This window comes from Equus caballus, chromosome 5 (genome assembly GCF_041296265.1).
Source record: "Equus caballus isolate H_3958 breed thoroughbred chromosome 5, TB-T2T, whole genome shotgun sequence".
Lineage (NCBI taxonomy): Eukaryota > Metazoa > Chordata > Mammalia > Perissodactyla > Equidae > Equus > Equus caballus.
Genome location: NC_091688.1, coordinates 33500179 through 33527636, shown reverse-complemented (window position 1 = coordinate 33527636; position 27458 = coordinate 33500179). Strand labels below are relative to the sequence as shown.

Below are 27458 nucleotides of genomic sequence, written 5' to 3'. Positions count from 1 at the left end.
TCTATGAGAAGTGGCCAGGAAGGATGGAAGAAAAGAGAAAAACAGAACAAATGTCCTGGATGGTCACAGTGGTAAAAGTTTGCAGTTGAAAGATGTCATTTCAAACTCGTAAAACAATTATTAGAAGTTTGACAAGTTAGTAAGGGACTAAGATATCAAAAACACTTAGTGAAATATACAGCACTAGCTACACAGTTCTTAAATATCAAATGAAACACACACACAGAAACATGGAAACAGAAAATAGTAAATACCATCTACTACAGGTGGGTAATACAGCCTAAAACGTATGGGAGACTGTAGGACGTAACTATGAAGGAGAGAGAGAAGAACGTTTATATTAATTTATATTTATATCCACCCAGTCAGTCATGATGATGCTGATTATAACACTGAATTTAAAATATTCATGAGTCCACAGTGACAGTCAAAACAAAAATTTTAATAGCATAGAAGGGGAAGGAATGTTCTTTTTCATGGCAAAATGCCAACAAATACAAGGCTATAGGTATGAACGGATTAGAAAATTTCCAATGTATAAATGCAAATATGTTAATCGACATACATCAGGGATCATTAAGGATGGTAAAATATTTAGAGAAAGATCTTTAGAAAAGAGGATGTTCACACACTCTCAAAGTACCACTCACCAAATTACTTACTCATTATAGAAAGGAAAAAATGTGCCCTTACAATGAACAGATCTCGTAGGCCCCTCCATGACAACGTGACCCATGCGAGTACGGCAGTCACAGTGGTGGACACACCGGACATTCTTAGTCTCCAGGTGGGCTCCACTAGGAAGCACCCAGCACTAACTACGTAGGGCTCTTGGCAAGAGGGTCGGCCTGAGTTAGTCATGAGGAAGTGGTCAGACCAGTACACAATGTAGACCATTGAACCAGACAACTGTCCTGACCTCTACAAACAAGGCAATGTCACCGCCACCAAAAACAACAAAAGGTGAGGAGAGGTTTTTGGATCCAAAGGACTAAAGAAATCTTTTTAGTCGTTTAGAACCCCAAAAGTCTCTTCTCCTTTTTGTTATCTTACTTGTGGTGACGTTGCCTTGTTTGTTGAGGCGAGGCCAGTTGTCTTGTGCAGTGGTCTAGATTCTGCACTTGTCTCAGGACTACCTCATGACTGAATTCAGGCTAAACGTTGTCACCATAGCACTGCATAGTTAGTGCTGTCTGCTCCTCGCACAGCCCAGCTGGTGGCACAGAACGCCGGGTCTGTCATGTTGTCTTTTGCCAGTTGCTCCTGATTCTGCTGATGTGCAGGACGGGAACTGAGAGCAGCAAGGGTTAAGGTCTCTCATAACCGTGTGTGGGTCTAGGCGGTGGTCTCCTCAGTGACTTAGCGCAGTTGGAGGCCAAAGGGCTGGGATTTTTCCCATCAAAGCAGGCTTTGCAGTAAAAACCTTGGAGAGTGCTTTGTGGTTGTGATGTTGATCTTCAGCATAGGATCCCTTCACTGTTCTGTTTGGGTTTTAAATTGATTTGCTGTTTCAGATTTTTTTCATCAAGTGAAAACGGTACTTTTTGTGATGCGGTTTCTTTCAGATCAGTAATATCTTTCCTTAGATCCAGAGATCTTGGTATCTGAGAGACAGAAAGAGAAAATAAAAATGAAATGTGAGTCTTTGCAGGTCCCAATGATAGCTGAGCCTGGAGGGATGGCTATGTGGTGACAGAGGCCAGCAGGAAGCTGAGCTCCTGTTGAGGGGAGGAGCTGAAGGAGGAGCACAGGCCGCTGAAGGGGAAAGTGAGAGCCACAAGGTAGAAGAAACACCTCCCTGCACTTCCATCCAGGCTGTGGTGCAGCATCGAGGGACACCCTGTCCTCACCCCACCAGGAGCCTGGTGACATCCCAGCTCAGAGCGGCTGCAGAGCCTTAGCCAGAGCCCTACCAGCCTTTCCTCAGCAGCCACTTCACTCCTGAAGCCCCTCAGTCTGGAGCAAAGTGATGGCTTTCCCACCCCTCCCAGGGAGGGATGTGCTTAGCATCCACCCCCCACATTCAGAAACAGACTGCTGTCGGAACGAGAGGACCCTGGGCAGAGAAGCACACCCTCTTTAACTCCACGTCCCAGTGCTCTGAGGAGGAGGGGCACAACGCTTGAACTGGAACCCAGGCCTCAGGCCCTTTCCATAATTTGTGGAAGGTGAGAGGAAGGGCTCCGATCTGGAGGTGTCCACAGACCACAGACACTGTTGCATCACTTTGGCTCAACGGGAAAAAAGGTTTTACAGAGAAATTCTTCTCCAAAGAGACTGAGGAAAGAACCAAAGAAGGAGAAACTCAAAATGGAATTAACAAAAAGAGAGCAGGGACGGTAACCATGGCCCCATGCATTTTCCTTCATTCTTTAGCGTTGATTCCACACCAGGATACACCTTAGGGCATTTCTAGGAATATTCTCAACATCTAGACCAAAAACTCCGAAGGGGAAGCATGAGGCACCTGGTTTGACTATGTTCTCTCCCACCCCACCCCTTTATTCCCCACAAAGCACTGCATAGAGAAAGATTCTCCTTTAGTCTTTTAGGCCAGTGGAAAGAATGGCATAAGAAGCATAAACATGCAATCTTTTCCTGACTTTCAGCTGTTACTTACTATTATGTTCTCTTTAAGGGAATGAGCATAAAGATTCTCTTTGGGGCTTTTACTTAACGACAAAAATTGATCAATACTAAAATTCTCAAACTGTAGTGCTGAACGCATGGGACTTGAAATCAATTGGATGGAATAGGAACTTCTAGTTTTATATGAAAAATATTAAAGAAAATACTAAATTTTATGATGTGTAATAAGGGAGGTATGGTTTTCTGTGCACTGTTTTTCAATGAAATGCTCGTTTGCTGTTTTATCTTGTCTTCAGAAAAGTGGGGGAAACTCTCCTCAAAGAAGGGAGGTCAGAAGTCTAATCCATTCATCTACCTCTTTTATCTTCTCACTTTTTTCCACGTTGTACAAAGAGTGCTGTTGAGAGAGGCATACAAATCCCCTCAATGGCTGATGGATATTCAGGCTTTTTAATGAAGCAGCCACACATTCTGGGCATTTCTATTCTGAACCTGAGATCATCGTAGAGGAATGGTCCTTGTCAAGTCTAGCTGCATGTTAGAATCCCTGGGGAGCTTTTGAAATCTACTGAAGCCCAAACCCCACTCCTGACAATTTAAATGAGAATCGCCAGGTGGGAGGTCAAGGCACTGATCTTAATTAAATTTTCACCAGGTGCTTATTACAGGGCAGTGTTAATGCCAGCTCCAATGAGGCCCTGAGGTGAGGATGCTGAGTCCCTGGAAGCCCCATGCACATTAGCACAGGCCTGCACATGTGGGCCGAGGAGAAAGCTGGCTCCAGGCCAGTCCAGCACTCCCACCTGTGACCCAGGTTCTCATTTGGTTTTTGTCATCTGGGCTCTTTGTCCTCAGTTTTAACACTTCTTCTTCTTCTTCACATGGAGAAGTCCACGGTTAAGGGTTGTCCTGGGTCAGATTCCCAAAATGACTCAGGAGGAAGATCCATGTGTGAGTGATTCATTGAGAAGAAAGAGGCAGTGGAGTTGGGGAAGCTGGGAAGGGAAGGCAAAGAAATGAAGAAAGTGTGTGATTTCAGGCAAAGTGCCTTGTGTTCAGCAGCATCAATGATGCTCTTGTGATGAGGAGGACCATGGGCTCAGGCTTCCCCGTGGCTAAGATGAAAGCAGGGAGGGAATATCAGGACAGCAGCGGCAGGAACACAGCAGAGTTCAGAGAGCAAACGAGATGGAGCTGGAAGGGCCTGGCCGGGTGGCAGCCCCCATGGAAAACAGAGGGAAGGCCAGACAGAGGTCGCATCAGCTGTTGGAGTGAACAAATGAGGAAGAGAAGACACAGCGGGAGATTGAGCTAGAATCTTAGCTAGAGAGCCATGAGGCATAAGTGCATCTAAGAGCCACCGATGTGATTACCTCAGTACCCTCAGCTGAAGGCTGGGGAAGTTGCATGTTATCCTCCACTTGTTGAAGAGCAGTTTTCTTTTGATAATCTTCTGTTTCTGGGCACTTAAGGCAGCTGAGCCCTCAAGAGCATCACCCTCCAGCTTGGGAGGTTTCTTTCCTCTGAGGGAAGCATCGAAACCCAGTCCTGAAAAATAAAACCACAGCCAACAGGATCCATTGTCATTCATGATCGTACTGGGACTTAATCCTCCACCCAGGAGGGACATCAAATAAGCAGAGTGGCCAGAACAAGAAAGGCCACTGAAAGTCCATGGGTGAGGTGAGGCCCATGGCGACACTTTCATATTTTCTCTTTCTTTGATCTTACTCACACTACCCAGTAGTGATGAGATTGCCAGGAGGTGTGGGAGAGGCCCATCACCTCCCCGCTCCCACCCTCTGACGACTAACAATGGACCAGAGCTTCGTATTCCCCTTTTCTCTCTCACCTTGGAAGAGCGGCCACTGATTTCTGAAGGGATCGTGGGCTCTAAAGCTCCAGGTGGTGGAGCAAAGGCCAAGCCTGGCTTTGCCGGCACCACAGTCCAACTGGTCCAGCTGCAGCAGCAGATAACTGGTCACCTGGGTGCCTGGCTGCAGCTGTGTCTGTGAAGCTTGCAGCTCTGGCCTTTGGAAACTCCAGTTTGTCCTCAAAGGCCCTCGGTGACCGGCCTCCAGGGTGGGAGCTGAAAGGAGAAGAGGGCTCAGTGAGACCAATCCCAGCTTTCCTTTCCTCAGCCCTGGGAACCCACCCATTTCTAATGTCCATGCCTGTCAGGGAGACCACCCAGTGTCCCAAAGAAAAAAGGCAGACCTCATGTACATGAAGGAGCTGTCAGCTTCACATGTGTCCCTGGGGATGCTGAGATGGCAGGTGACAGGATGCAGTGTCCCAGAAGTGAGAAACCCACTGAGTCCAGAGGACTTTGGATGCAAGGATGAAGTCATGCCTGTGAATCTGTTGTCATTAACTTAATCCTATAGCTTAGAGAGAAGGTTCTAGAGAGGCCTTAGGACATGGGGGAGAAAGCGATGTTGATGTGTACCCACAGTAGAAAAGAACAGGGAGAGAAGGACGGCCACAAGTCTTCAGGGCCGGTAGAAGACACAGTTGGGAAACCGTAGAACAGGGACCGAGTTATCCGAAGTTTTGTAAAGTTCTGCGGCCTTTTGAGCAGCTTTGTCTGTAATTTTTGACTGCCCTCCACCCACCCACACATGTAAATATCTATAGCCACGCAGGGCACCGGCAGCTACAGGACATGTAGTAGAGGTCTGAGTCCCCGACTGGAAACTTAGGGACAGAGAAGTGCTACAGAGTCAGACTTTGTGGTTCTTCAGGGAGGTAAGAGAGCGCTCAATCCTGTGTCCCACACCCCTCAGTGGGGGCTGGGCAGTTCTCCCTAATAAACGTGTATATTTTGACTGTGAAATGAACACATACTCTCAGAAAGGGGGCTAACAAAGACTTCAAATAGCCTCAGGCCAGTCCAGGTCAGACTCAGGCGGGCTCCTGGCCCGCAGGGCCTGCTCTGCACTGCGAGGGCTCCCCTCTCTCCTGCCCTCTAGCCATCCTCATTCTCACCAAGGGTTCACTGTTCCATAGAAATGTCTCTGTGTGTCTGTTGCCATTTCGTCTTCCAGATCACAGACTCTCCTGACTCCTGTCCGTGCTCCATCCAGCCTCCCTCAAGGTGCGTTCCCTGGTTCCATCCTCTCTCACCGGCAAATGTCTCACCCGCCTTCTTACCCCAGATCCTGCCCCATCCTGTGCCTGCTCTGCTGGGGGAACTTCCTCTCCCCTCTCTGCTACACACTCTCAACTCTGCACCTCCTTTGCACTCCCTCCTTCTCTCTTCTGGCCCCTCTTTCTTCTACAGCATCGCTTCCCACACCTCCCTTAGATAAATCCTCTGGAATCAGCCTGCCCTCCAGCCCCCACCCCAGCCCTGCGCCACATGCCTCTTCTGGCTTCCAGGTCTTTTTCCACAAGGACTTCTCTCGGGCTGTACCCTGTACTGCCTGTAGCCCCTCTGCTGCCATACACACTGTTTACATGTTGTCATCAGCGAACCCCAACACAGGACGGGTCCGTGTAGAATTTAGGTGATCTCTTCACTTATCTCAGCCCATCTGCATGGGGCAATTTGTCCTTTCCTGCTGCATTTTGAACGATGGCCTGGCAAGGCCGTGCCCCATCACACACATCTCACTTCTGAGGTGTGTCTGAGCATTTCCCATCCTCCTCATGGGGACCGAGACCTGGCTGTCAGGGTAACCGAGACAGAGCTGTGCAGCTTTACAAGGGCAGCAGGACAACTCTAAGTGAGAGCAGAAAAGCCCCGAGGGCAGGGGCTGGGGAGACAGATCTCTCAGCCCTGGCTGATTTTCCACGGAGAGAGCTCCTCATGGAGCTGCAGCTCCCCTGGGAGGGCCTGGGTGAGCCGCTGGCTCTGCTCACAGGACGGAGTGCTCTGAGAGGGTAGGAGCTGGCAGGTCGGCATGAGTGGAAACAGGAGTTCTTTGGATGTCTTCCAACTTTTCTGTTTAAGTTTAAAATTGTTTGACATAGTTTGGAACAAAGCACAAGGAAGAGGGTGAGCACCATCCCCGCTTAGTCCCTGATGTTCTGACTGCTGAGAGCAGGAGACAGAGCCTGAGCAGGGGAGTCAGGCCAAACGGGGGCCACAGTCCCACTGTGCACTGACTGGGGGTCTGGGGCTAGCAAAGTGACCTTGCTGAGCCTCAGTGCCCTCGGCTCCAACATGAGATACCTCACCTATTGAGAGCGGCGCTGTGAGGACCGAATGGGTTATAGTGTCCACGGAGCTCACTTGCTGAGGGGCGTGGCACACAACAGACACAAAAGACCTGTGTGACATTTTCAGTCATGAATTGTTGTGATCCTCAGAAAGCCTTCGATTCTCTGCACCTCGGGAAGAACGGGAAACAGGAAAGAGGACGGTCCAGTGTGAAAAGGCCCTTACTGACCCGAAAAGGTTGAAGGACAAGTTGTTCATGGTCGATTTCACTATAAAATAGTCAGAGAGAGTCAGGAACACCACAGAGTTTCTGGCTCTTCCTACAAGATGATTTCATGAGTAAAGGCTCCTAACAATCCAACCACCTCGCCCAGAAGAGAAGTCCGGAAGATCGCCTCCGGGAGAGGAGATGAAAACTGTGTTTGAATCTCCCGGCTTGAGGAAATGGCGGCCCCAGTGGGATCTTGCTCACCAGGGAGGACTTTTCTGGAGATAATGGATAGGGAAGCTTGTGTGCTTTGCTCATAAATTAGGCCAATACCCCCATCAGGTACACAGGCTGTTGATAGTTTACATGAGATGATACCGCAGAGACTAGACACGTGATTGAAACTACAACCTCCACATGGAATAAATCAATGGTGTTGCACAAAGGATGAAACCCATGGCCATTGGTGGAGGATGAAAAATCAGAATGAGAGCTTTGGCTTCATTGAAAACACAGAAACAGGCAGGATTTGGTGCTCAGGATCTCGTATCCAAATGCTTCAGAAGCGGGTAGGCACCCCAGGGGAAAAACTTTGAGCTCCGGAACCATGTAACACATGTTGCAAATATAGAGCAGAAAGCAAATCTGTGTGGAAAGCCAGAGAGTTTGTACAAAACTACTGAGGAAATACAAGTAGCAACATCATTCCATGAGTATGAGAATTCTTAGGGTGAAAAAGAGAGGTTTTTCACAAATTCCTCCAGGTAACAAAATGATGGCTGAGACTTTTCCATTATCCCTCTATTTCCCCTCTTGAACCTGACTTGATAGGAACAGTCTGCAGTTGTGAGAAATGCCAGGTGACAGGAGTTGAGACTAGAAGAAGAAAATTATCCGACCACAGGATGCTTCTTAAAATTAACTGCAGGAGCACAACTCAAACTAGAAGGAGTCTACAGAACCCATTGGCAGGGATTCACCTCTCAGCCAATGCAGGGTGCTGGATTCAAAGAACATAGACATTACCAGAAAACCACAAGGAATTTGTGCCATTTACAATGGGAGTACTCACCCTCTGCATCCAGGGTTTGGAAGATTTCGTGTCTGTCAAATGACAATGAAGAATCACTGTAAGGTCTGTAGGAGGAGGACAGGTCATGTTCAATGGAACGAGAAAAAAAATATTTATTCACGGCGTCCTTGGGGAATCCATTATCTTTCATATAGAGCAGATTGCTGCTGAGGCTGTTGGGGTAGAGATGAGTGAAGATAAAAAAGGCATTAGGAAAGACAAAAAACAAGGGACGGTTTGGATGGGAAGGATGAGAGTGGGATCACCTAAAACAGAGTTAAGGCACCCATCAAGAGAGAAAAAGGAAACTGGCCCTGTCTAGGAAGAGAGTGTGGTTGGAAAGTGAACAGGAGAGAGAGGGAGATCATTAGGGAGAAAAGGAGAAAGAGGGAAAGAAAGTGGAAAAAGGACCCAGCAGAGATAGCTTAGAGGATGGAGGAAAAGAAAAGATCATGAGAAAGAGGGAAAAAATGTGATGAGAGAGAGGATTGAGTATACCAGGAGACGAGAGACAGGAAAAAGGTAAACTCAGAAAAGAAGAAGGGTGGCATGAATAGTATTGAATAGAGTGGGCAGGAACATAAACGAAGCAGACAAAGGGTAAACTGACTCTGGCATGAGGGTAAACTCAGAGAAAGCTGGGCTTTCGGGTGTATTTTATTCCGAATTGTGGCATGATGCGGACTTGGGTCACGAAGGACCGTCTTGGCCGGGAAATAGCCGCCACCGTGGGAACGGCAACCGGGCAGAGGCAGACATGCGTCCCCCGCTGGGTGACAGAAGAAAGAGAGAACGGGAGAGCGCACGCCATCCGCCGACAGATGAGCACACCTCCGGCATCTGACCGCACGTGACCACACTGGAGAGAGATCACGGAATTGGCCCATCCGAGGACCACGGTGAGAAACACAGAGCACTCTGGGAAAGGGACACTTGGCGGTTGCGTGCGTGGGGGAAACGGGGATAGTCAGCGCTCGCTGAACTCCCTCGATCGGAGATGCCCAGATGGCCCCTTCCAATGGAGTCCCGGGATTCTTCCGAGTTACCTGCAACACAGGCCGTCTTGGACGCCCCCGTCGTCCTCCGGATCGGTGTGTTGGCCTGGAAAGAAATTCGCACGGGGCCAGTCACACTAAGCAGATCCCCACTCGACCCTTGGGAATCCAGTGTCCAGTCCCAGCCCAGGGACCTCCACATCCTCAGTGTGACAACGGCAGACGGGAAGAGCAATCTGCCAGGAGACCTCAGGCGGTGTCTCGTGAAAGCGCCGGCCTGGCTTTGCTGAGCCAGCGGGCCGCGTCTCCCCGATCGGGGAGGCCCTCAGCCCAGGATGCTCTCCCGAGTCTGGGAAAACAGCCAAAGAGGCGTGGGGCTCACACCTTCTGGGGCACCAGCCTAAGTGCCCGCTCGCACAAGTGCCGCGCTACTCAGCCTTCTCTGCGCGGGGACGCTAGTTGTGGAGGCTCGAGTCGAACTCATTGCCTGAGGGGAGAAGGCCGGCTGCACTCTACAAACCCTGGCATCCAGAGGCATCGTCGCCCCCTGCTCCGCAGAAACACTGGCCACCCTGTGGGCTGGGAGAAGGCCAAGGCCTAGGCTCGCACGCGGGAAACACGGGAGCACGGGAAACGGGACAGGTGGCTAGGGGCGTTCTTCCGAGGACTGCTTCGGAAGAGAGGCCAACGTGACGGAGACGGAGAGTGGGGCCCACAAGAGTGAAGCCCGGGAGGCGTCTCGGAGGCAGATGTCCACAAGGAGGCCAGGCGCACGGGGTGGGCCTAGAATCTGGAGGGACACGCCTCAGGCGTGAAAGTTAGAGCACTGAAGGTGCGAGGAGACATTTCACGCCAGCGGGGATGTTTGACAGACACCTGCCCTGGCGCTACGTGCGGCACAGGGGAGCTGAGTTTGTCCTGCCGGCTTTGGGTCCCGTGATGGGTCACTGGGGCCAGGGGCACCTGGGCGCATCCTGGCAAGAAGGAAGGGAGCGCAGCTCCCTCAAGCGTCTCCCGTCTGTGCTTCCAACTCTGTCCTCCAGCCTGATTCCCTTCAATGTGTCTGTCTGCACAGCCCGAGGGCTGGCATGCCAAGGACACGGACCGCCCAGGGAGTCCAGCTGGAGCCTTATCCCCTGCACAGCGGCAATACTCACTGGGGGTGTCTGCCAGGGAGGAGACGGCCAGGCCCTGGAAGCAGAAGACGGCACTGCTCGACTGAGTCCAGCAGGACTCGGACTGGCCGACGTCCGTGGCGCAGGTCCAGGAGTATTCCTCCAGGCACGCTCTCGGGAGCGGAGGCTCGACCGTGGGCGGCACATCCCTGCCGAGCCTGTGGGCGGAGGGAGGGCTCAAGTGGAGACAAGCGGCTTTGGGAAACACACATTCCTAGAGCTGCTTTCCCTGGAAGGTGGAAGGGTCTGCTCACAGAAGAGCAATGGGAAGGGCTCAGCCAGGGAGATCACACAATCCTCCTCTGGCTGGGGCCAGGCCGCAGTTGAAGTGGGAACAGGAGAGAGAGCTGGAAAAAGACAGAGACAGAGGCAGAGAGGGCCGGGGGGGTGGGGCGCGCAGGGAGAGAGACAGAGAGCGCGAGAGAGCGAGCGATCCAGCGTGAGCCGACGAGAGACAGACAGACAGACACAGACACAGAGACAGAGACAGAGACAGAGACAGAGACAGAGAGACAGACAGAGAGAGACACAGAGAGAGAGAGGGAGAGAGACAGACACACAGACAGAGACAGAGGAGGAGAGAGCGAGCAGAGCTTGCTCAGAGCACCGAGCAGAAAATGAGCTCTTGAGCAAGGAGGACGAGCGCCTCCACTCCACAAGAGTCATCACACACCCACACACTCAGAGGACCCTAAAGGCGGCGTCAACACTCTTGCATCCAGTTGGTGGAAATGCACAGACAGCTGCCAAGTGAACCCTGCCTGGCTCTGGCACCACTGTCGACTCCCAGAAATCTGGAAGCTGCAAGGTCTGCCTCTCTCCCTACTGGGGCATGATGCGGACTTGGGTCACGAAGGACCGTCTTGGCCGGGAAATAGCCGCCACCGTGGGAACGGCAACCGGGCAGAGGCAGACATGCGTCCCCCGCTGGGTGACAGAAGAAAGAGAGAACGGGAGAGCGCACGCCATCCGCCGACAGATGAGCACACCTCCGGCATCTGACCGCACGTGACCACACTGGAGAGAGATCACGGAATTGGCCCATCCGAGGACCACGGTGAGAAACACAGAGCACTCTGGGAAAGGGACACTTGGCGGTTGCGTGCGTGGGGGAAACGGGGATAGTCAGCGCTCGCTGAACTCCCTCGATCGGAGATGCCCAGATGGCCCCTTCCAATGGAGTCCCGGGATTCTTCCGAGTTACCTGCAACACAGGCCGTCTTGGACGCCCCCGTCGTCCTCCGGATCGGTGTGTTGGCCTGGAAAGAAATTCGCACGGGGCCAGTCACACTAAGCAGATCCCCACTCGACCCTTGGGAATCCAGTGTCCAGTCCCAGCCCAGGGACCTCCACATCCTCAGTGTGACAACGGCAGACGGGAAGAGCAATCTGCCAGGAGACCTCAGGCGGTGTCTCGTGAAAGCGCCGGCCTGGCTTTGCTGAGCCAGCGGGCCGCGTCTCCCCGATCGGGGAGGCCCTCAGCCCAGGATGCTCTCCCGAGTCTGGGAAAACAGCCAAAGAGGCGTGGGGCTCACACCTTCTGGGGCACCAGCCTAAGTGCCCGCTCGCACAAGTGCCGCGCTACTCAGCCTTCTCTGCGCGGGGACGCTAGTTGTGGAGGCTCGAGTCGAACTCATCGCCTGAGGGGAGAAGGCCGGCTGCACTCTACAAACCCTGGCATCCAGAGGCATCGTCGCCCCCTGCTCCGCAGAAACACTGGCCACCCTGTGGGCTGGGAGAAGGCCAAGGCCTAGGCTCGCACGCGGGAAACACGGGAGCACGGGAAACGGGACAGGTGGCTAGGGGCGTTCTTCCGAGGACTGCTTCGGAAGAGAGGCCAACGTGACGGAGACGGAGAGTGGGGCCCACAAGAGTGAAGCCCGGGAGGCGTCTCGGAGGCAGATGTCCACAAGGAGGCCAGGCGCACGGGGTGGGCCTAGAATCTGGAGGGACACGCCTCAGGCGTGAAAGTTAGAGCACTGAAGGTGCGAGGAGACATTTCACGCCAGCGGGGATGTTTGACAGACACCTGCCCTGGCGCTACGTGCGGCACAGGGGAGCTGAGTTTGTCCTGCCGGCTTTGGGTCCCGTGATGGGTCACTGGGGCCAGGGGCACCTGGGCGCATCCTGGCAAGAAGGAAGGGAGCGCAGCTCCCTCAAGCGTCTCCCGTCTGTGCTTCCAACTCTGTCCTCCAGCCTGATTCCCTTCAATGTGTCTGTCTGCACAGCCCGAGGGCTGGCATGCCAAGGACACGGACCGCCCAGGGAGTCCAGCTGGAGCCTTATCCCCTGCACAGCGGCAATACTCACTGGGGGTGTCTGCCAGGGAGGAGACGGCCAGGCCCTGGAAGCAGAAGACGGCACTGCTCGACTGAGTCCAGCAGGACTCGGACTGGCCGACGTCCGTGGCGCAGGTCCAGGAGTATTCCTCCAGGCACGCTCTCGGGAGCGGAGGCTCGACCGTGGGCGGCACATCCCTGCCGAGCCTGTGGGCGGAGGGAGGGCTCAAGTGGAGACAAGCGGCTTTGGGAAACACACATTCCTAGAGCTGCTTTCCCTGGAAGGTGGAAGGGTCTGCTCACAGAAGAGCAATGGGAAGGGCTCAGCCAGGGAGATCACACAATCCTCCTCTGGCTGGGGCCAGGCCGCAGTTGAAGTGGGAACAGGAGAGAGAGCTGGAAAAAGACAGAGACAGAGGCAGAGAGGGCCGGGGGGGTGGGGCGCGCAGGGAGAGAGACAGAGAGCGCGAGAGAGCGAGCGATCCAGCGTGAGCCGACGAGAGACAGACAGACAGACACAGACACAGAGACAGAGACAGAGACAGAGACAGAGAGACAGACAGAGAGAGACACAGAGAGAGAGAGGGAGAGAGACAGACACACAGACAGAGACAGAGGAGGAGAGAGCGAGCAGAGCTTGCTCAGAGCACCGAGCAGAAAATGAGCTCTTGAGCAAGGAGGACGAGCGCCTCCACTCCACAAGAGTCATCACACACCCACACACTCAGAGGACCCTAAAGGCGGCGTCAACACTCTTGCATCCAGTTGGTGGAAATGCACAGACAGCTGCCAAGTGAACCCTGCCTGGCTCTGGCACCACTGTCGACTCCCAGAGATCTGGAAGCTGCAAGGTCTGCCTCTCTCCCTACTGGGGCATGATGCGGACTTGGGTCACGAAGGACCGTCTTGGCCGGGAAATAGCCGCCACCGTGGGAACGGCAACCGGGCAGAGGCAGACATGCGTCCCCCGCTGGGTGACAGAAGAAAGAGAGAACGGGAGAGCGCACGCCATCCGCCGACAGATGAGCACACCTCCGGCATCTGACCGCACGTGACCACACTGGAGAGAGATCACGGAATTGGCCCATCCGAGGACCACGGTGAGAAACACAGAGCACTCTGGGAAAGGGACACTTGGCGGTTGCGTGCGTGGGGGAAACGGGGATAGTCAGCGCTCGCTGAACTCCCTCGATCGGAGATGCCCAGATGGCCCCTTCCAATGGAGTCCCGGGATTCTTCCGAGTTACCTGCAACACAGGCCGTCTTGGACGCCCCCGTCGTCCTCCGGATCGGTGTGTTGGCCTGGAAAGAAATTCGCACGGGGCCAGTCACACTAAGCAGATCCCCACTCGACCCTTGGGAATCCAGTGTCCAGTCCCAGCCCAGGGACCTCCACATCCTCAGTGTGACAACGGCAGACGGGAAGAGCAATCTGCCAGGAGACCTCAGGCGGTGTCTCGTGAAAGCGCCGGCCTGGCTTTGCTGAGCCAGCGGGCCGCGTCTCCCCGATCGGGGAGGCCCTCAGCCCAGGATGCTCTCCCGAGTCTGGGAAAACAGCCAAAGAGGCGTGGGGCTCACACCTTCTGGGGCACCAGCCTAAGTGCCCGCTCGCACAAGTGCCGCGCTACTCAGCCTTCTCTGCGCGGGGACGCTAGTTGTGGAGGCTCGAGTCGAACTCATCGCCTGAGGGGAGAAGGCCGGCTGCACTCTACAAACCCTGGCATCCAGAGGCATCGTCGCCCCCTGCTCCGCAGAAACACTGGCCACCCTGTGGGCTGGGAGAAGGCCAAGGCCTAGGCTCGCACGCGGGAAACACGGGAGCACGGGAAACGGGACAGGTGGCTAGGGGCGTTCTTCCGAGGACTGCTTCGGAAGAGAGGCCAACGTGACGGAGACGGAGAGTGGGGCCCACAAGAGTGAAGCCCGGGAGGCGTCTCGGAGGCAGATGTCCACAAGGAGGCCAGGCGCACGGGGTGGGCCTAGAATCTGGAGGGACACGCCTCAGGCGTGAAAGTTAGAGCACTGAAGGTGCGAGGAGACATTTCACGCCAGCGGGGATGTTTGACAGACACCTGCCCTGGCGCTACGTGCGGCACAGGGGAGCTGAGTTTGTCCTGCCGGCTTTGGGTCCCGTGATGGGTCACTGGGGCCAGGGGCACCTGGGCGCATCCTGGCAAGAAGGAAGGGAGCGCAGCTCCCTCAAGCGTCTCCCGTCTGTGCTTCCAACTCTGTCCTCCAGCCTGATTCCCTTCAATGTGTCTGTCTGCACAGCCCGAGGGCTGGCATGCCAAGGACACGGACCGCCCAGGGAGTCCAGCTGGAGCCTTATCCCCTGCACAGCGGCAATACTCACTGGGGGTGTCTGCCAGGGAGGAGACGGCCAGGCCCTGGAAGCAGAAGACGGCACTGCTCGACTGAGTCCAGCAGGACTCGGACTGGCCGACGTCCGTGGCGCAGGTCCAGGAGTATTCCTCCAGGCACGCTCTCGGGAGCGGAGGCTCGACCGTGGGCGGCACATCCCTGCCGAGCCTGTGGGCGGAGGGAGGGCTCAAGTGGAGACAAGCGGCTTTGGGAAACACACATTCCTAGAGCTGCTTTCCCTGGAAGGTGGAAGGGTCTGCTCACAGAAGAGCAATGGGAAGGGCTCAGCCAGGGAGATCACACAATCCTCCTCTGGCTGGGGCCAGGCCGCAGTTGAAGTGGGAACAGGAGAGAGAGCTGGAAAAAGACAGAGACAGAGGCAGAGAGGGCCGGGGGGGTGGGGCGCGCAGGGAGAGAGACAGAGAGCGCGAGAGAGCGAGCGATCCAGCGTGAGCCGACGAGAGACAGACAGACAGACACAGACACAGAGACAGAGACAGAGACAGAGACAGAGACAGAGAGACAGACAGAGAGAGACACAGAGAGAGAGAGGGAGAGAGACAGACACACAGACAGAGACAGAGGAGGAGAGAGCGAGCAGAGCTTGCTCAGAGCACCGAGCAGAAAATGAGCTCTTGAGCAAGGAGGACGAGCGCCTCCACTCCACAAGAGTCATCACACACCCACACACTCAGAGGACCCTAAAGGCAGCGTCAACACTCTTGCATCCAGTTGGTGGAAATGCACAGACAGCTGCCAAGTGAACCCTGCCTGGCTCTGGCACCACTGTCGACTCCCAGAAATCTGGAAGCTGCAAGGTCTGCCTCTCTCCCTACTGGGGCATGATGCGGACTTGGGTCACGAAGGACCGTCTTGGCCGGGAAATAGCCGCCACCGTGGGAACGGCAACCGGGCAGAGGCAGACATGCGTCCCCCGCTGGGTGACAGAAGAAAGAGAGAACGGGAGAGCGCACGCCATCCGCCGACAGATGAGCACACCTCCGGCATCTGACCGCACGTGACCACACTGGAGAGAGATCACGGAATTGGCCCATCCGAGGACCACGGTGAGAAACACAGAGCACTCTGGGAAAGGGACACTTGGCGGTTGCGTGCGTGGGGGAAACGGGGATAGTCAGCGCTCGCTGAACTCCCTCGATCGGAGATGCCCAGATGGCCCCTTCCAATGGAGTCCCGGGATTCTTCCGAGTTACCTGCAACACAGGCCGTCTTGGACGCCCCCGTCGTCCTCCGGATCGGTGTGTTGGCCTGGAAAGAAATTCGCACGGGGCCAGTCACACTAAGCAGATCCCCACTCGACCCTTGGGAATCCAGTGTCCAGTCCCAGCCCAGGGACCTCCACATCCTCAGTGTGACAACGGCAGACGGGAAGAGCAATCTGCCAGGAGACCTCAGGCGGTGTCTCGTGAAAGCGCCGGCCTGGCTTTGCTGAGCCAGCGGGCCGCGTCTCCCCGATCGGGGAGGCCCTCAGCCCAGGATGCTCTCCCGAGTCTGGGAAAACAGCCAAAGAGGCGTGGGGCTCACACCTTCTGGGGCACCAGCCTAAGTGCCCGCTCGCACAAGTGCCGCGCTACTCAGCCTTCTCTGCGCGGGGACGCTAGTTGTGGAGGCTCGAGTCGAACTCATCGCCTGAGGGGAGAAGGCCGGCTGCACTCTACAAACCCTGGCATCCAGAGGCATCGTCGCCCCCTGCTCCGCAGAAACACTGGCCACCCTGTGGGCTGGGAGAAGGCCAAGGCCTAGGCTCGCACGCGGGAAACACGGGAGCACGGGAAACGGGACAGGTGGCTAGGGGCGTTCTTCCGAGGACTGCTTCGGAAGAGAGGCCAACGTGACGGAGACGGAGAGTGGGGCCCACAAGAGTGAAGCCCGGGAGGCGTCTCGGAGGCAGATGTCCACAAGGAGGCCAGGCGCACGGGGTGGGCCTAGAATCTGGAGGGACACGCCTCAGGCGTGAAAGTTAGAGCACTGAAGGTGCGAGGAGACATTTCACGCCAGCGGGGATGTTTGACAGACACCTGCCCTGGCGCTACGTGCGGCACAGGGGAGCTGAGTTTGTCCTGCCGGCTTTGGGTCCCGTGATGGGTCACTGGGGCCAGGGGCACCTGGGCGCATCCTGGCAAGAAGGAAGGGAGCGCAGCTCCCTCAAGCGTCTCCCGTCTGTGCTTCCAACTCTGTCCTCCAGCCTGATTCCCTTCAATGTGTCTGTCTGCACAGCCCGAGGGCTGGCATGCCAAGGACACGGACCGCCCAGGGAGTCCAGCTGGAGCCTTATCCCCTGCACAGCGGCAATACTCACTGGGGGTGTCTGCCAGGGAGGAGACGGCCAGGCCCTGGAAGCAGAAGACGGCACTGCTCGACTGAGTCCAGCAGGACTCGGACTGGCCGACGTCCGTGGCGCAGGTCCAGGAGTATTCCTCCAGGCACGCTCTCGGGAGCGGAGGCTCGACCGTGGGCGGCACATCCCTGCCGAGCCTGTGGGCGGAGGGAGGGCTCAAGTGGAGACAAGCGGCTTTGGGAAACACACATTCCTAGAGCTGCTTTCCCTGGAAGGTGGAAGGGTCTGCTCACAGAAGAGCAATGGGAAGGGCTCAGCCAGGGAGATCACACAATCCTCCTCTGGCTGGGGCCAGGCCGCAGTTGAAGTGGGAACAGGAGAGAGAGCTGGAAAAAGACAGAGACAGAGGCAGAGAGGGCCGGGGGGGTGGGGCGCGCAGGGAGAGAGACAGAGAGCGCGAGAGAGCGAGCGATCCAGCGTGAGCCGACGAGAGACAGACAGACAGACACAGACACAGAGACAGAGACAGAGACAGAGAGACAGACAGAGAGAGACACAGAGAGAGAGAGGGAGAGAGACAGACACACAGACAGAGACAGAGGAGGAGAGAGCGAGCAGAGCTTGCTCAGAGCACCGAGCAGAAAATGAGCTCTTGAGCAAGGAGGACGAGCGCCTCCACTCCACAAGAGTCATCACACACCCACACACTCAGAGGACCCTAAAGGCAGCGTCAACACTCTTGCATCCAGTTGGTGGAAATGCACAGACAGCTGCCAAGTGAACCCTGCCTGGCTCTGGCACCACTGTCGACTCCCAGAAATCTGGAAGCTGCAAGGTCTGCCTCTCTCCCTACTGGGGCATGATGCGGACTTGGGTCACGAAGGACCGTCTTGGCCGGGAAATAGCCGCCACCGTGGGAACGGCAACCGGGCAGAGGCAGACATGCGTCCCCCGCTGGGTGACAGAAGAAAGAGAGAACGGGAGAGCGCACGCCATCCGCCGACAGATGAGCACACCTCCGGCATCTGACCGCACGTGACCACACTGGAGAGAGATCACGGAATTGGCCCATCCGAGGACCACGGTGAGAAACACAGAGCACTCTGGGAAAGGGACACTTGGCGGTTGCGTGCGTGGGGGAAACGGGGATAGTCAGCGCTCGCTGAACTCCCTCGATCGGAGATGCCCAGATGGCCCCTTCCAATGGAGTCCCGGGATTCTTCCGAGTTACCTGCAACACAGGCCGTCTTGGACGCCCCCGTCGTCCTCCGGATCGGTGTGTTGGCCTGGAAAGAAATTCGCACGGGGCCAGTCACACTAAGCAGATCCCCACTCGACCCTTGGGAATCCAGTGTCCAGTCCCAGCCCAGGGACCTCCACATCCTCAGTGTGACAACGGCAGACGGGAAGAGCAATCTGCCAGGAGACCTCAGGCGGTGTCTCGTGAAAGCGCCGGCCTGGCTTTGCTGAGCCAGCGGGCCGCGTCTCCCCGATCGGGGAGGCCCTCAGCCCAGGATGCTCTCCCGAGTCTGGGAAAACAGCCAAAGAGGCGTGGGGCTCACACCTTCTGGGGCACCAGCCTAAGTGCCCGCTCGCACAAGTGCCGCGCTACTCAGCCTTCTCTGCGCGGGGACGCTAGTTGTGGAGGCTCGAGTCGAACTCATCGCCTGAGGGGAGAAGGCCGGCTGCACTCTACAAACCCTGGCATCCAGAGGCATCGTCGCCCCCTGCTCCGCAGAAACACTGGCCACCCTGTGGGCTGGGAGAAGGCCAAGGCCTAGGCTCGCACGCGGGAAACACGGGAGCACGGGAAACGGGACAGGTGGCTAGGGGCGTTCTTCCGAGGACTGCTTCGGAAGAGAGGCCAACGTGACGGAGACGGAGAGTGGGGCCCACAAGAGTGAAGCCCGGGAGGCGTCTCGGAGGCAGATGTCCACAAGGAGGCCAGGCGCACGGGGTGGGCCTAGAATCTGGAGGGACACGCCTCAGGCGTGAAAGTTAGAGCACTGAAGGTGCGAGGAGACATTTCACGCCAGCGGGGATGTTTGACAGACACCTGCCCTGGCGCTACGTGCGGCACAGGGGAGCTGAGTTTGTCCTGCCGGCTTTGGGTCCCGTGATGGGTCACTGGGGCCAGGGGCACCTGGGCGCATCCTGGCAAGAAGGAAGGGAGCGCAGCTCCCTCAAGCGTCTCCCGTCTGTGCTTCCAACTCTGTCCTCCAGCCTGATTCCCTTCAATGTGTCTGTCTGCACAGCCCGAGGGCTGGCATGCCAAGGACACGGACCGCCCAGGGAGTCCAGCTGGAGCCTTATCCCCTGCACAGCGGCAATACTCACTGGGGGTGTCTGCCAGGGAGGAGACGGCCAGGCCCTGGAAGCAGAAGACGGCACTGCTCGACTGAGTCCAGCAGGACTCGGACTGGCCGACGTCCGTGGCGCAGGTCCAGGAGTATTCCTCCAGGCACGCTCTCGGGAGCGGAGGCTCGACCGTGGGCGGCACATCCCTGCCGAGCCTGTGGGCGGAGGGAGGGCTCAAGTGGAGACAAGCGGCTTTGGGAAACACACATTCCTAGAGCTGCTTTCCCTGGAAGGTGGAAGGGTCTGCTCACAGAAGAGCAATGGGAAGGGCTCAGCCAGGGAGATCACACAATCCTCCTCTGGCTGGGGCCAGGCCGCAGTTGAAGTGGGAACAGGAGAGAGAGCTGGAAAAAGACAGAGACAGAGGCAGAGAGGGCCGGGGGGGGTGGGGCGCGCAGGGAGAGAGACAGAGAGCGCGAGAGAGCGAGCGATCCAGCGTGAGCCGACGAGAGACAGACAGACAGACACAGACACAGAGACAGAGACAGAGACAGAGACAGAGAGACAGACAGAGAGAGACACAGAGAGAGAGAGGGAGAGAGACAGACACACAGACAGAGACAGAGGAGGAGAGAGCGAGCAGAGCTTGCTCAGAGCACCGAGCAGAAAATGAGCTCTTGAGCAAGGAGGACGAGCGCCTCCACTCCACAAGAGTCATCACACACCCACACACTCAGAGGACCCTAAAGGCGGCGTCAACACTCTTGCATCCAGTTGGTGGAAATGCACAGACAGCTGCCAAGTGAACCCTGCCTGGCTCTGGCACCACTGTCGACTCCCAGAAATCTGGAAGCTGCAAGGTCTGCCTCTCTCCCTACTGGGGCATGATGCGGACTTGGGTCACGAAGGACCGTCTTGGCCGGGAAATAGCCGCCACCGTGGGAACGGCAACCGGGCAGAGGCAGACATGCGTCCCCCGCTGGGTGACAGAAGAAAGAGAGAACGGGAGAGCGCACGCCATCCGCCGACAGATGAGCACACCTCCGGCATCTGACCGCACGTGACCACACTGGAGAGAGATCACGGAATTGGCCCATCCGAGGACCACGGTGAGAAACACAGAGCACTCTGGGAAAGGGACACTTGGCGGTTGCGTGCGTGGGGGAAACGGGGATAGTCAGCGCTCGCTGAACTCCCTCGATCGGAGATGCCCAGATGGCCCCTTCCAATGGAGTCCCGGGATTCTTCCGAGTTACCTGCAACACAGGCCGTCTTGGACGCCCCCGTCGTCCTCCGGATCGGTGTGTTGGCCTGGAAAGAAATTCGCACGGGGCCAGTCACACTAAGCAGATCCCCACTCGACCCTTGGGAATCCAGTGTCCAGTCCCAGCCCAGGGACCTCCACATCCTCAGTGTGACAACGGCAGACGGGAAGAGCAATCTGCCAGGAGACCTCAGGCGGTGTCTCGTGAAAGCGCCGGCCTGGCTTTGCTGAGCCAGCGGGCCGCGTCTCCCCGATCGGGGAGGCCCTCAGCCCAGGATGCTCTCCCGAGTCTGGGAAAACAGCCAAAGAGGCGTGGGGCTCACACCTTCTGGGGCACCAGCCTAAGTGCCCGCTCGCACAAGTGCCGCGCTACTCAGCCTTCTCTGCGCGGGGACGCTAGTTGTGGAGGCTCGAGTCGAACTCATCGCCTGAGGGGAGAAGGCCGGCTGCACTCTACAAACCCTGGCATCCAGAGGCATCGTCGCCCCCTGCTCCGCAGAAACACTGGCCACCCTGTGGGCTGGGAGAAGGCCAAGGCCTAGGCTCGCACGCGGGAAACACGGGAGCACGGGAAACGGGACAGGTGGCTAGGGGCGTTCTTCCGAGGACTGCTTCGGAAGAGAGGCCAACGTGACGGAGACGGAGAGTGGGGCCCACAAGAGTGAAGCCCGGGAGGCGTCTCGGAGGCAGATGTCCACAAGGAGGCCAGGCGCACGGGGTGGGCCTAGAATCTGGAGGGACACGCCTCAGGCGTGAAAGTTAGAGCACTGAAGGTGCGAGGAGACATTTCACGCCAGCGGGGATGTTTGACAGACACCTGCCCTGGCGCTACGTGCGGCACAGGGGAGCTGAGTTTGTCCTGCCGGCTTTGGGTCCCGTGATGGGTCACTGGGGCCAGGGGCACCTGGGCGCATCCTGGCAAGAAGGAAGGGAGCGCAGCTCCCTCAAGCGTCTCCCGTCTGTGCTTCCAACTCTGTCCTCCAGCCTGATTCCCTTCAATGTGTCTGTCTGCACAGCCCGAGGGCTGGCATGCCAAGGACACGGACCGCCCAGGGAGTCCAGCTGGAGCCTTATCCCCTGCACAGCGGCAATACTCACTGGGGGTGTCTGCCAGGGAGGAGACGGCCAGGCCCTGGAAGCAGAAGACGGCACTGCTCGACTGAGTCCAGCAGGACTCGGACTGGCCGACGTCCGTGGCGCAGGTCCAGGAGTATTCCTCCAGGCACGCTCTCGGGAGCGGAGGCTCGACCGTGGGCGGCACATCCCTGCCGAGCCTGTGGGCGGAGGGAGGGCTCAAGTGGAGACAAGCGGCTTTGGGAAACACACATTCCTAGAGCTGCTTTCCCTGGAAGGTGGAAGGGTCTGCTCACAGAAGAGCAATGGGAAGGGCTCAGCCAGGGAGATCACACAATCCTCCTCTGGCTGGGGCCAGGCCGCAGTTGAAGTGGGAACAGGAGAGAGAGCTGGAAAAAGACAGAGACAGAGGCAGAGAGGGCCGGGGGGGGGTGGGGCGCGCAGGGAGAGAGACAGAGAGCGCGAGAGAGCGAGCGATCCAGCGTGAGCCGACGAGAGACAGACAGACAGACACAGACACAGAGACAGAGACAGAGACAGAGAGACAGACAGAGAGAGACACAGAGAGAGAGAGGGAGAGAGACAGACACACAGACAGAGACAGAGGAGGAGAGAGCGAGCAGAGCTTGCTCAGAGCACCGAGCAGAAAATGAGCTCTTGAGCAAGGAGGACGAGCGCCTCCACTCCACAAGAGTCATCACACACCCACACACTCAGAGGACCCTAAAGGCGGCGTCAACACTCTTGCATCCAGTTGGTGGAAATGCACAGACAGCTGCCAAGTGAACCCTGCCTGGCTCTGGCACCACTGTCGACTCCCAGAAATCTGGAAGCTGCAAGGTCTGCCTCTCTCCCTACTGGGGCATGATGCGGACTTGGGTCACGAAGGACCGTCTTGGCCGGGAAATAGCCGCCACCGTGGGAACGGCAACCGGGCAGAGGCAGACATGCGTCCCCCGCTGGGTGACAGAAGAAAGAGAGAACGGGAGAGCGCACGCCATCCGCCGACAGATGAGCACACCTCCGGCATCTGACCGCACGTGACCACACTGGAGAGAGATCACGGAATTGGCCCATCCGAGGACCACGGTGAGAAACACAGAGCACTCTGGGAAAGGGACACTTGGCGGTTGCGTGCGTGGGGGAAACGGGGATAGTCAGCGCTCGCTGAACTCCCTCGATCGGAGATGCCCAGATGGCCCCTTCCAATGGAGTCCCGGGATTCTTCCGAGTTACCTGCAACACAGGCCGTCTTGGACGCCCCCGTCGTCCTCCGGATCGGTGTGTTGGCCTGGAAAGAAATTCGCACGGGGCCAGTCACACTAAGCAGATCCCCACTCGACCCTTGGGAATCCAGTGTCCAGTCCCAGCCCAGGGACCTCCACATCCTCAGTGTGACAACGGCAGACGGGAAGAGCAATCTGCCAGGAGACCTCAGGCGGTGTCTCGTGAAAGCGCCGGCCTGGCTTTGCTGAGCCAGCGGGCCGCGTCTCCCCGATCGGGGAGGCCCTCAGCCCAGGATGCTCTCCCGAGTCTGGGAAAACAGCCAAAGAGGCGTGGGGCTCACACCTTCTGGGGCACCAGCCTAAGTGCCCGCTCGCACAAGTGCCGCGCTACTCAGCCTTCTCTGCGCGGGGACGCTAGTTGTGGAGGCTCGAGTCGAACTCATCGCCTGAGGGGAGAAGGCCGGCTGCACTCTACAAACCCTGGCATCCAGAGGCATCGTCGCCCCCTGCTCCGCAGAAACACTGGCCACCCTGTGGGCTGGGAGAAGGCCAAGGCCTAGGCTCGCACGCGGGAAACACGGGAGCACGGGAAACGGGACAGGTGGCTAGGGGCGTTCTTCCGAGGACTGCTTCGGAAGAGAGGCCAACGTGACGGAGACGGAGAGTGGGGCCCACAAGAGTGAAGCCCGGGAGGCGTCTCGGAGGCAGATGTCCACAAGGAGGCCAGGCGCACGGGGTGGGCCTAGAATCTGGAGGGACACGCCTCAGGCGTGAAAGTTAGAGCACTGAAGGTGCGAGGAGACATTTCACGCCAGCGGGGATGTTTGACAGACACCTGCCCTGGCGCTACGTGCGGCACAGGGGAGCTGAGTTTGTCCTGCCGGCTTTGGGTCCCGTGATGGGTCACTGGGGCCAGGGGCACCTGGGCGCATCCTGGCAAGAAGGAAGGGAGCGCAGCTCCCTCAAGCGTCTCCCGTCTGTGCTTCCAACTCTGTCCTCCAGCCTGATTCCCTTCAATGTGTCTGTCTGCACAGCCCGAGGGCTGGCATGCCAAGGACACGGACCGCCCAGGGAGTCCAGCTGGAGCCTTATCCCCTGCACAGCGGCAATACTCACTGGGGGTGTCTGCCAGGGAGGAGACGGCCAGGCCCTGGAAGCAGAAGACGGCACTGCTCGACTGAGTCCAGCAGGACTCGGACTGGCCGACGTCCGTGGCGCAGGTCCAGGAGTATTCCTCCAGGCACGCTCTCGGGAGCGGAGGCTCGACCGTGGGCGGCACATCCCTGCCGAGCCTGTGGGCGGAGGGAGGGCTCAAGTGGAGACAAGCGGCTTTGGGAAACACACATTCCTAGAGCTGCTTTCCCTGGAAGGTGGAAGGGTCTGCTCACAGAAGAGCAATGGGAAGGGCTCAGCCAGGGAGATCACACAATCCTCCTCTGGCTGGGGCCAGGCCGCAGTTGAAGTGGGAACAGGAGAGAGAGCTGGAAAAAGACAGAGACAGAGGCAGAGAGGGCCGGGGGGGGTGGGGCGCGCAGGGAGAGAGACAGAGAGCGCGAGAGAGCGAGCGATCCAGCGTGAGCCGACGAGAGACAGACAGACAGACACAGACACAGAGACAGAGACAGAGACAGAGACAGAGAGACAGACAGAGAGAGACACAGAGAGAGAGAGGGAGAGAGACAGACACACAGACAGAGACAGAGGAGGAGAGAGCGAGCAGAGCTTGCTCAGAGCACCGAGCAGAAAATGAGCTCTTGAGCAAGGAGGACGAGCGCCTCCACTCCACAAGAGTCATCACACACCCACACACTCAGAGGACCCTAAAGGCGGCGTCAACACTCTTGCATCCAGTTGGTGGAAATGCACAGACAGCTGCCAAGTGAACCCTGCCTGGCTCTGGCACCACTGTCGACTCCCAGAAATCTGGAAGCTGCAAGGTCTGCCTCTCTCCCTACTGGGGCATGATGCGGACTTGGGTCACGAAGGACCGTCTTGGCCGGGAAATAGCCGCCACCGTGGGAACGGCAACCGGGCAGAGGCAGACATGCGTCCCCCGCTGGGTGACAGAAGAAAGAGAGAACGGGAGAGCGCACGCCATCCGCCGACAGATGAGCACACCTCCGGCATCTGACCGCACGTGACCACACTGGAGAGAGATCACGGAATTGGCCCATCCGAGGACCACGGTGAGAAACACAGAGCACTCTGGGAAAGGGACACTTGGCGGTTGCGTGCGTGGGGGAAACGGGGATAGTCAGCGCTCGCTGAACTCCCTCGATCGGAGATGCCCAGATGGCCCCTTCCAATGGAGTCCCGGGATTCTTCCGAGTTACCTGCAACACAGGCCGTCTTGGACGCCCCCGTCGTCCTCCGGATCGGTGTGTTGGCCTGGAAAGAAATTCGCACGGGGCCAGTCACACTAAGCAGATCCCCACTCGACCCTTGGGAATCCAGTGTCCAGTCCCAGCCCAGGGACCTCCACATCCTCAGTGTGACAACGGCAGACGGGAAGAGCAATCTGCCAGGAGACCTCAGGCGGTGTCTCGTGAAAGCGCCGGCCTGGCTTTGCTGAGCCAGCGGGCCGCGTCTCCCCGATCGGGGAGGCCCTCAGCCCAGGATGCTCTCCCGAGTCTGGGAAAACAGCCAAAGAGGCGTGGGGCTCACACCTTCTGGGGCACCAGCCTAAGTGCCCGCTCGCACAAGTGCCGCGCTACTCAGCCTTCTCTGCGCGGGGACGCTAGTTGTGGAGGCTCGAGTCGAACTCATCGCCTGAGGGGAGAAGGCCGGCTGCACTCTACAAACCCTGGCATCCAGAGGCATCGTCGCCCCCTGCTCCGCAGAAACACTGGCCACCCTGTGGGCTGGGAGAAGGCCAAGGCCTAGGCTCGCACGCGGGAAACACGGGAGCACGGGAAACGGGACAGGTGGCTAGGGGCGTTCTTCCGAGGACTGCTTCGGAAGAGAGGCCAACGTGACGGAGACGGAGAGTGGGGCCCACAAGAGTGAAGCCCGGGAGGCGTCTCGGAGGCAGATGTCCACAAGGAGGCCAGGCGCACGGGGTGGGCCTAGAATCTGGAGGGACACGCCTCAGGCGTGAAAGTTAGAGCACTGAAGGTGCGAGGAGACATTTCACGCCAGCGGGGATGTTTGACAGACACCTGCCCTGGCGCTACGTGCGGCACAGGGGAGCTGAGTTTGTCCTGCCGGCTTTGGGTCCCGTGATGGGTCACTGGGGCCAGGGGCACCTGGGCGCATCCTGGCAAGAAGGAAGGGAGCGCAGCTCCCTCAAGCGTCTCCCGTCTGTGCTTCCAACTCTGTCCTCCAGCCTGATTCCCTTCAATGTGTCTGTCTGCACAGCCCGAGGGCTGGCATGCCAAGGACACGGACCGCCCAGGGAGTCCAGCTGGAGCCTTATCCCCTGCACAGCGGCAATACTCACTGGGGGTGTCTGCCAGGGAGGAGACGGCCAGGCCCTGGAAGCAGAAGACGGCACTGCTCGACTGAGTCCAGCAGGACTCGGACTGGCCGACGTCCGTGGCGCAGGTCCAGGAGTATTCCTCCAGGCACGCTCTCGGGAGCGGAGGCTCGACCGTGGGCGGCACATCCCTGCCGAGCCTGTGGGCGGAGGGAGGGCTCAAGTGGAGACAAGCGGCTTTGGGAAACACACATTCCTAGAGCTGCTTTCCCTGGAAGGTGGAAGGGTCTGCTCACAGAAGAGCAATGGGAAGGGCTCAGCCAGGGAGATCACACAATCCTCCTCTGGCTGGGGCCAGGCCGCAGTTGAAGTGGGAACAGGAGAGAGAGCTGGAAAAAGACAGAGACAGAGGCAGAGAGGGCCGGGGGGGGGTGGGGCGCGCAGGGAGAGAGACAGAGAGCGCGAGAGAGCGAGCGATCCAGCGTGAGCCGACGAGAGACAGACAGACAGACACAGACACAGAGACAGAGACAGAGACAGAGACAGAGAGACAGACAGAGAGAGACACAGAGAGAGAGAGGGAGAGAGACAGACACACAGACAGAGACAGAGGAGGAGAGAGCGAGCAGAGCTTGCTCAGAGCACCGAGCAGAAAATGAGCTCTTGAGCAAGGAGGACGAGCGCCTCCACTCCACAAGAGTCATCACACACCCACACACTCAGAGGACCCTAAAGGCGGCGTCAACACTCTTGCATCCAGTTGGTGGAAATGCACAGACAGCTGCCAAGTGAACCCTGCCTGGCTCTGGCACCACTGTCGACTCCCAGAAATCTGGAAGCTGCAAGGTCTGCCTCTCTCCCTACTGGGGCATGATGCGGACTTGGGTCACGAAGGACCGTCTTGGCCGGGAAATAGCCGCCACCGTGGGAACGGCAACCGGGCAGAGGCAGACATGCGTCCCCCGCTGGGTGACAGAAGAAAGAGAGAACGGGAGAGCGCACGCCATCCGCCGACAGATGAGCACACCTCCGGCATCT

The 27458-nt window shown here is 57.6% G+C and overlaps 1 protein-coding gene across 16 annotated transcripts in view; it reads right to left on the bottom strand.

Moving 5' to 3' along the window:
• Positions 1 to 421: 421 nt before the first annotated feature.
• The window catches only part of LOC138924261 (NBPF family member NBPF26-like), a 159050-nt gene continuing 132013 nt past the window's right edge, over positions 422 to 27458 (bottom strand). For 9 of the 16 annotated variants that reach the window (XM_070267941.1, XM_070267945.1, XM_070267946.1 and 6 more), the window contains 20 exons: positions 26445 to 26620; positions 25339 to 25393; positions 24122 to 24297; positions 23016 to 23070; positions 21804 to 21979; positions 20698 to 20752; positions 19481 to 19656; positions 18375 to 18429; positions 17165 to 17340; positions 16059 to 16113; positions 14837 to 15012; positions 13731 to 13785; positions 12515 to 12690; positions 11409 to 11463; positions 10187 to 10362; positions 9081 to 9135; positions 8035 to 8207; positions 4442 to 4678; positions 3963 to 4137; positions 422 to 1604 (listed from right to left, as the gene is read on the bottom strand). In XM_070267941.1, the coding sequence (XP_070124042.1) occupies positions 1583 to 1604; positions 3963 to 4137; positions 4442 to 4678; positions 8035 to 8207; positions 9081 to 9135; positions 10187 to 10362; positions 11409 to 11463; positions 12515 to 12690; positions 13731 to 13785; positions 14837 to 15012; positions 16059 to 16113; positions 17165 to 17340; positions 18375 to 18429; positions 19481 to 19656; positions 20698 to 20752; positions 21804 to 21979; positions 23016 to 23070; positions 24122 to 24297; positions 25339 to 25393; positions 26445 to 26620 (2455 nt within the window). In that variant the 3' untranslated portion in view covers positions 422 to 1582. The remainder of the gene's footprint in view (positions 1605 to 3962; positions 4138 to 4441; positions 4679 to 8034; positions 8208 to 9080; positions 9136 to 10186; positions 10363 to 11408; positions 11464 to 12514; positions 12691 to 13730; positions 13786 to 14836; positions 15013 to 16058; positions 16114 to 17164; positions 17341 to 18374; positions 18430 to 19480; positions 19657 to 20697; positions 20753 to 21803; positions 21980 to 23015; positions 23071 to 24121; positions 24298 to 25338; positions 25394 to 26444; positions 26621 to 27458) is intronic. The other 7 variants (XM_070267953.1, XM_070267951.1, XM_070267952.1 and 4 more) reach the window with 2 other exon arrangements.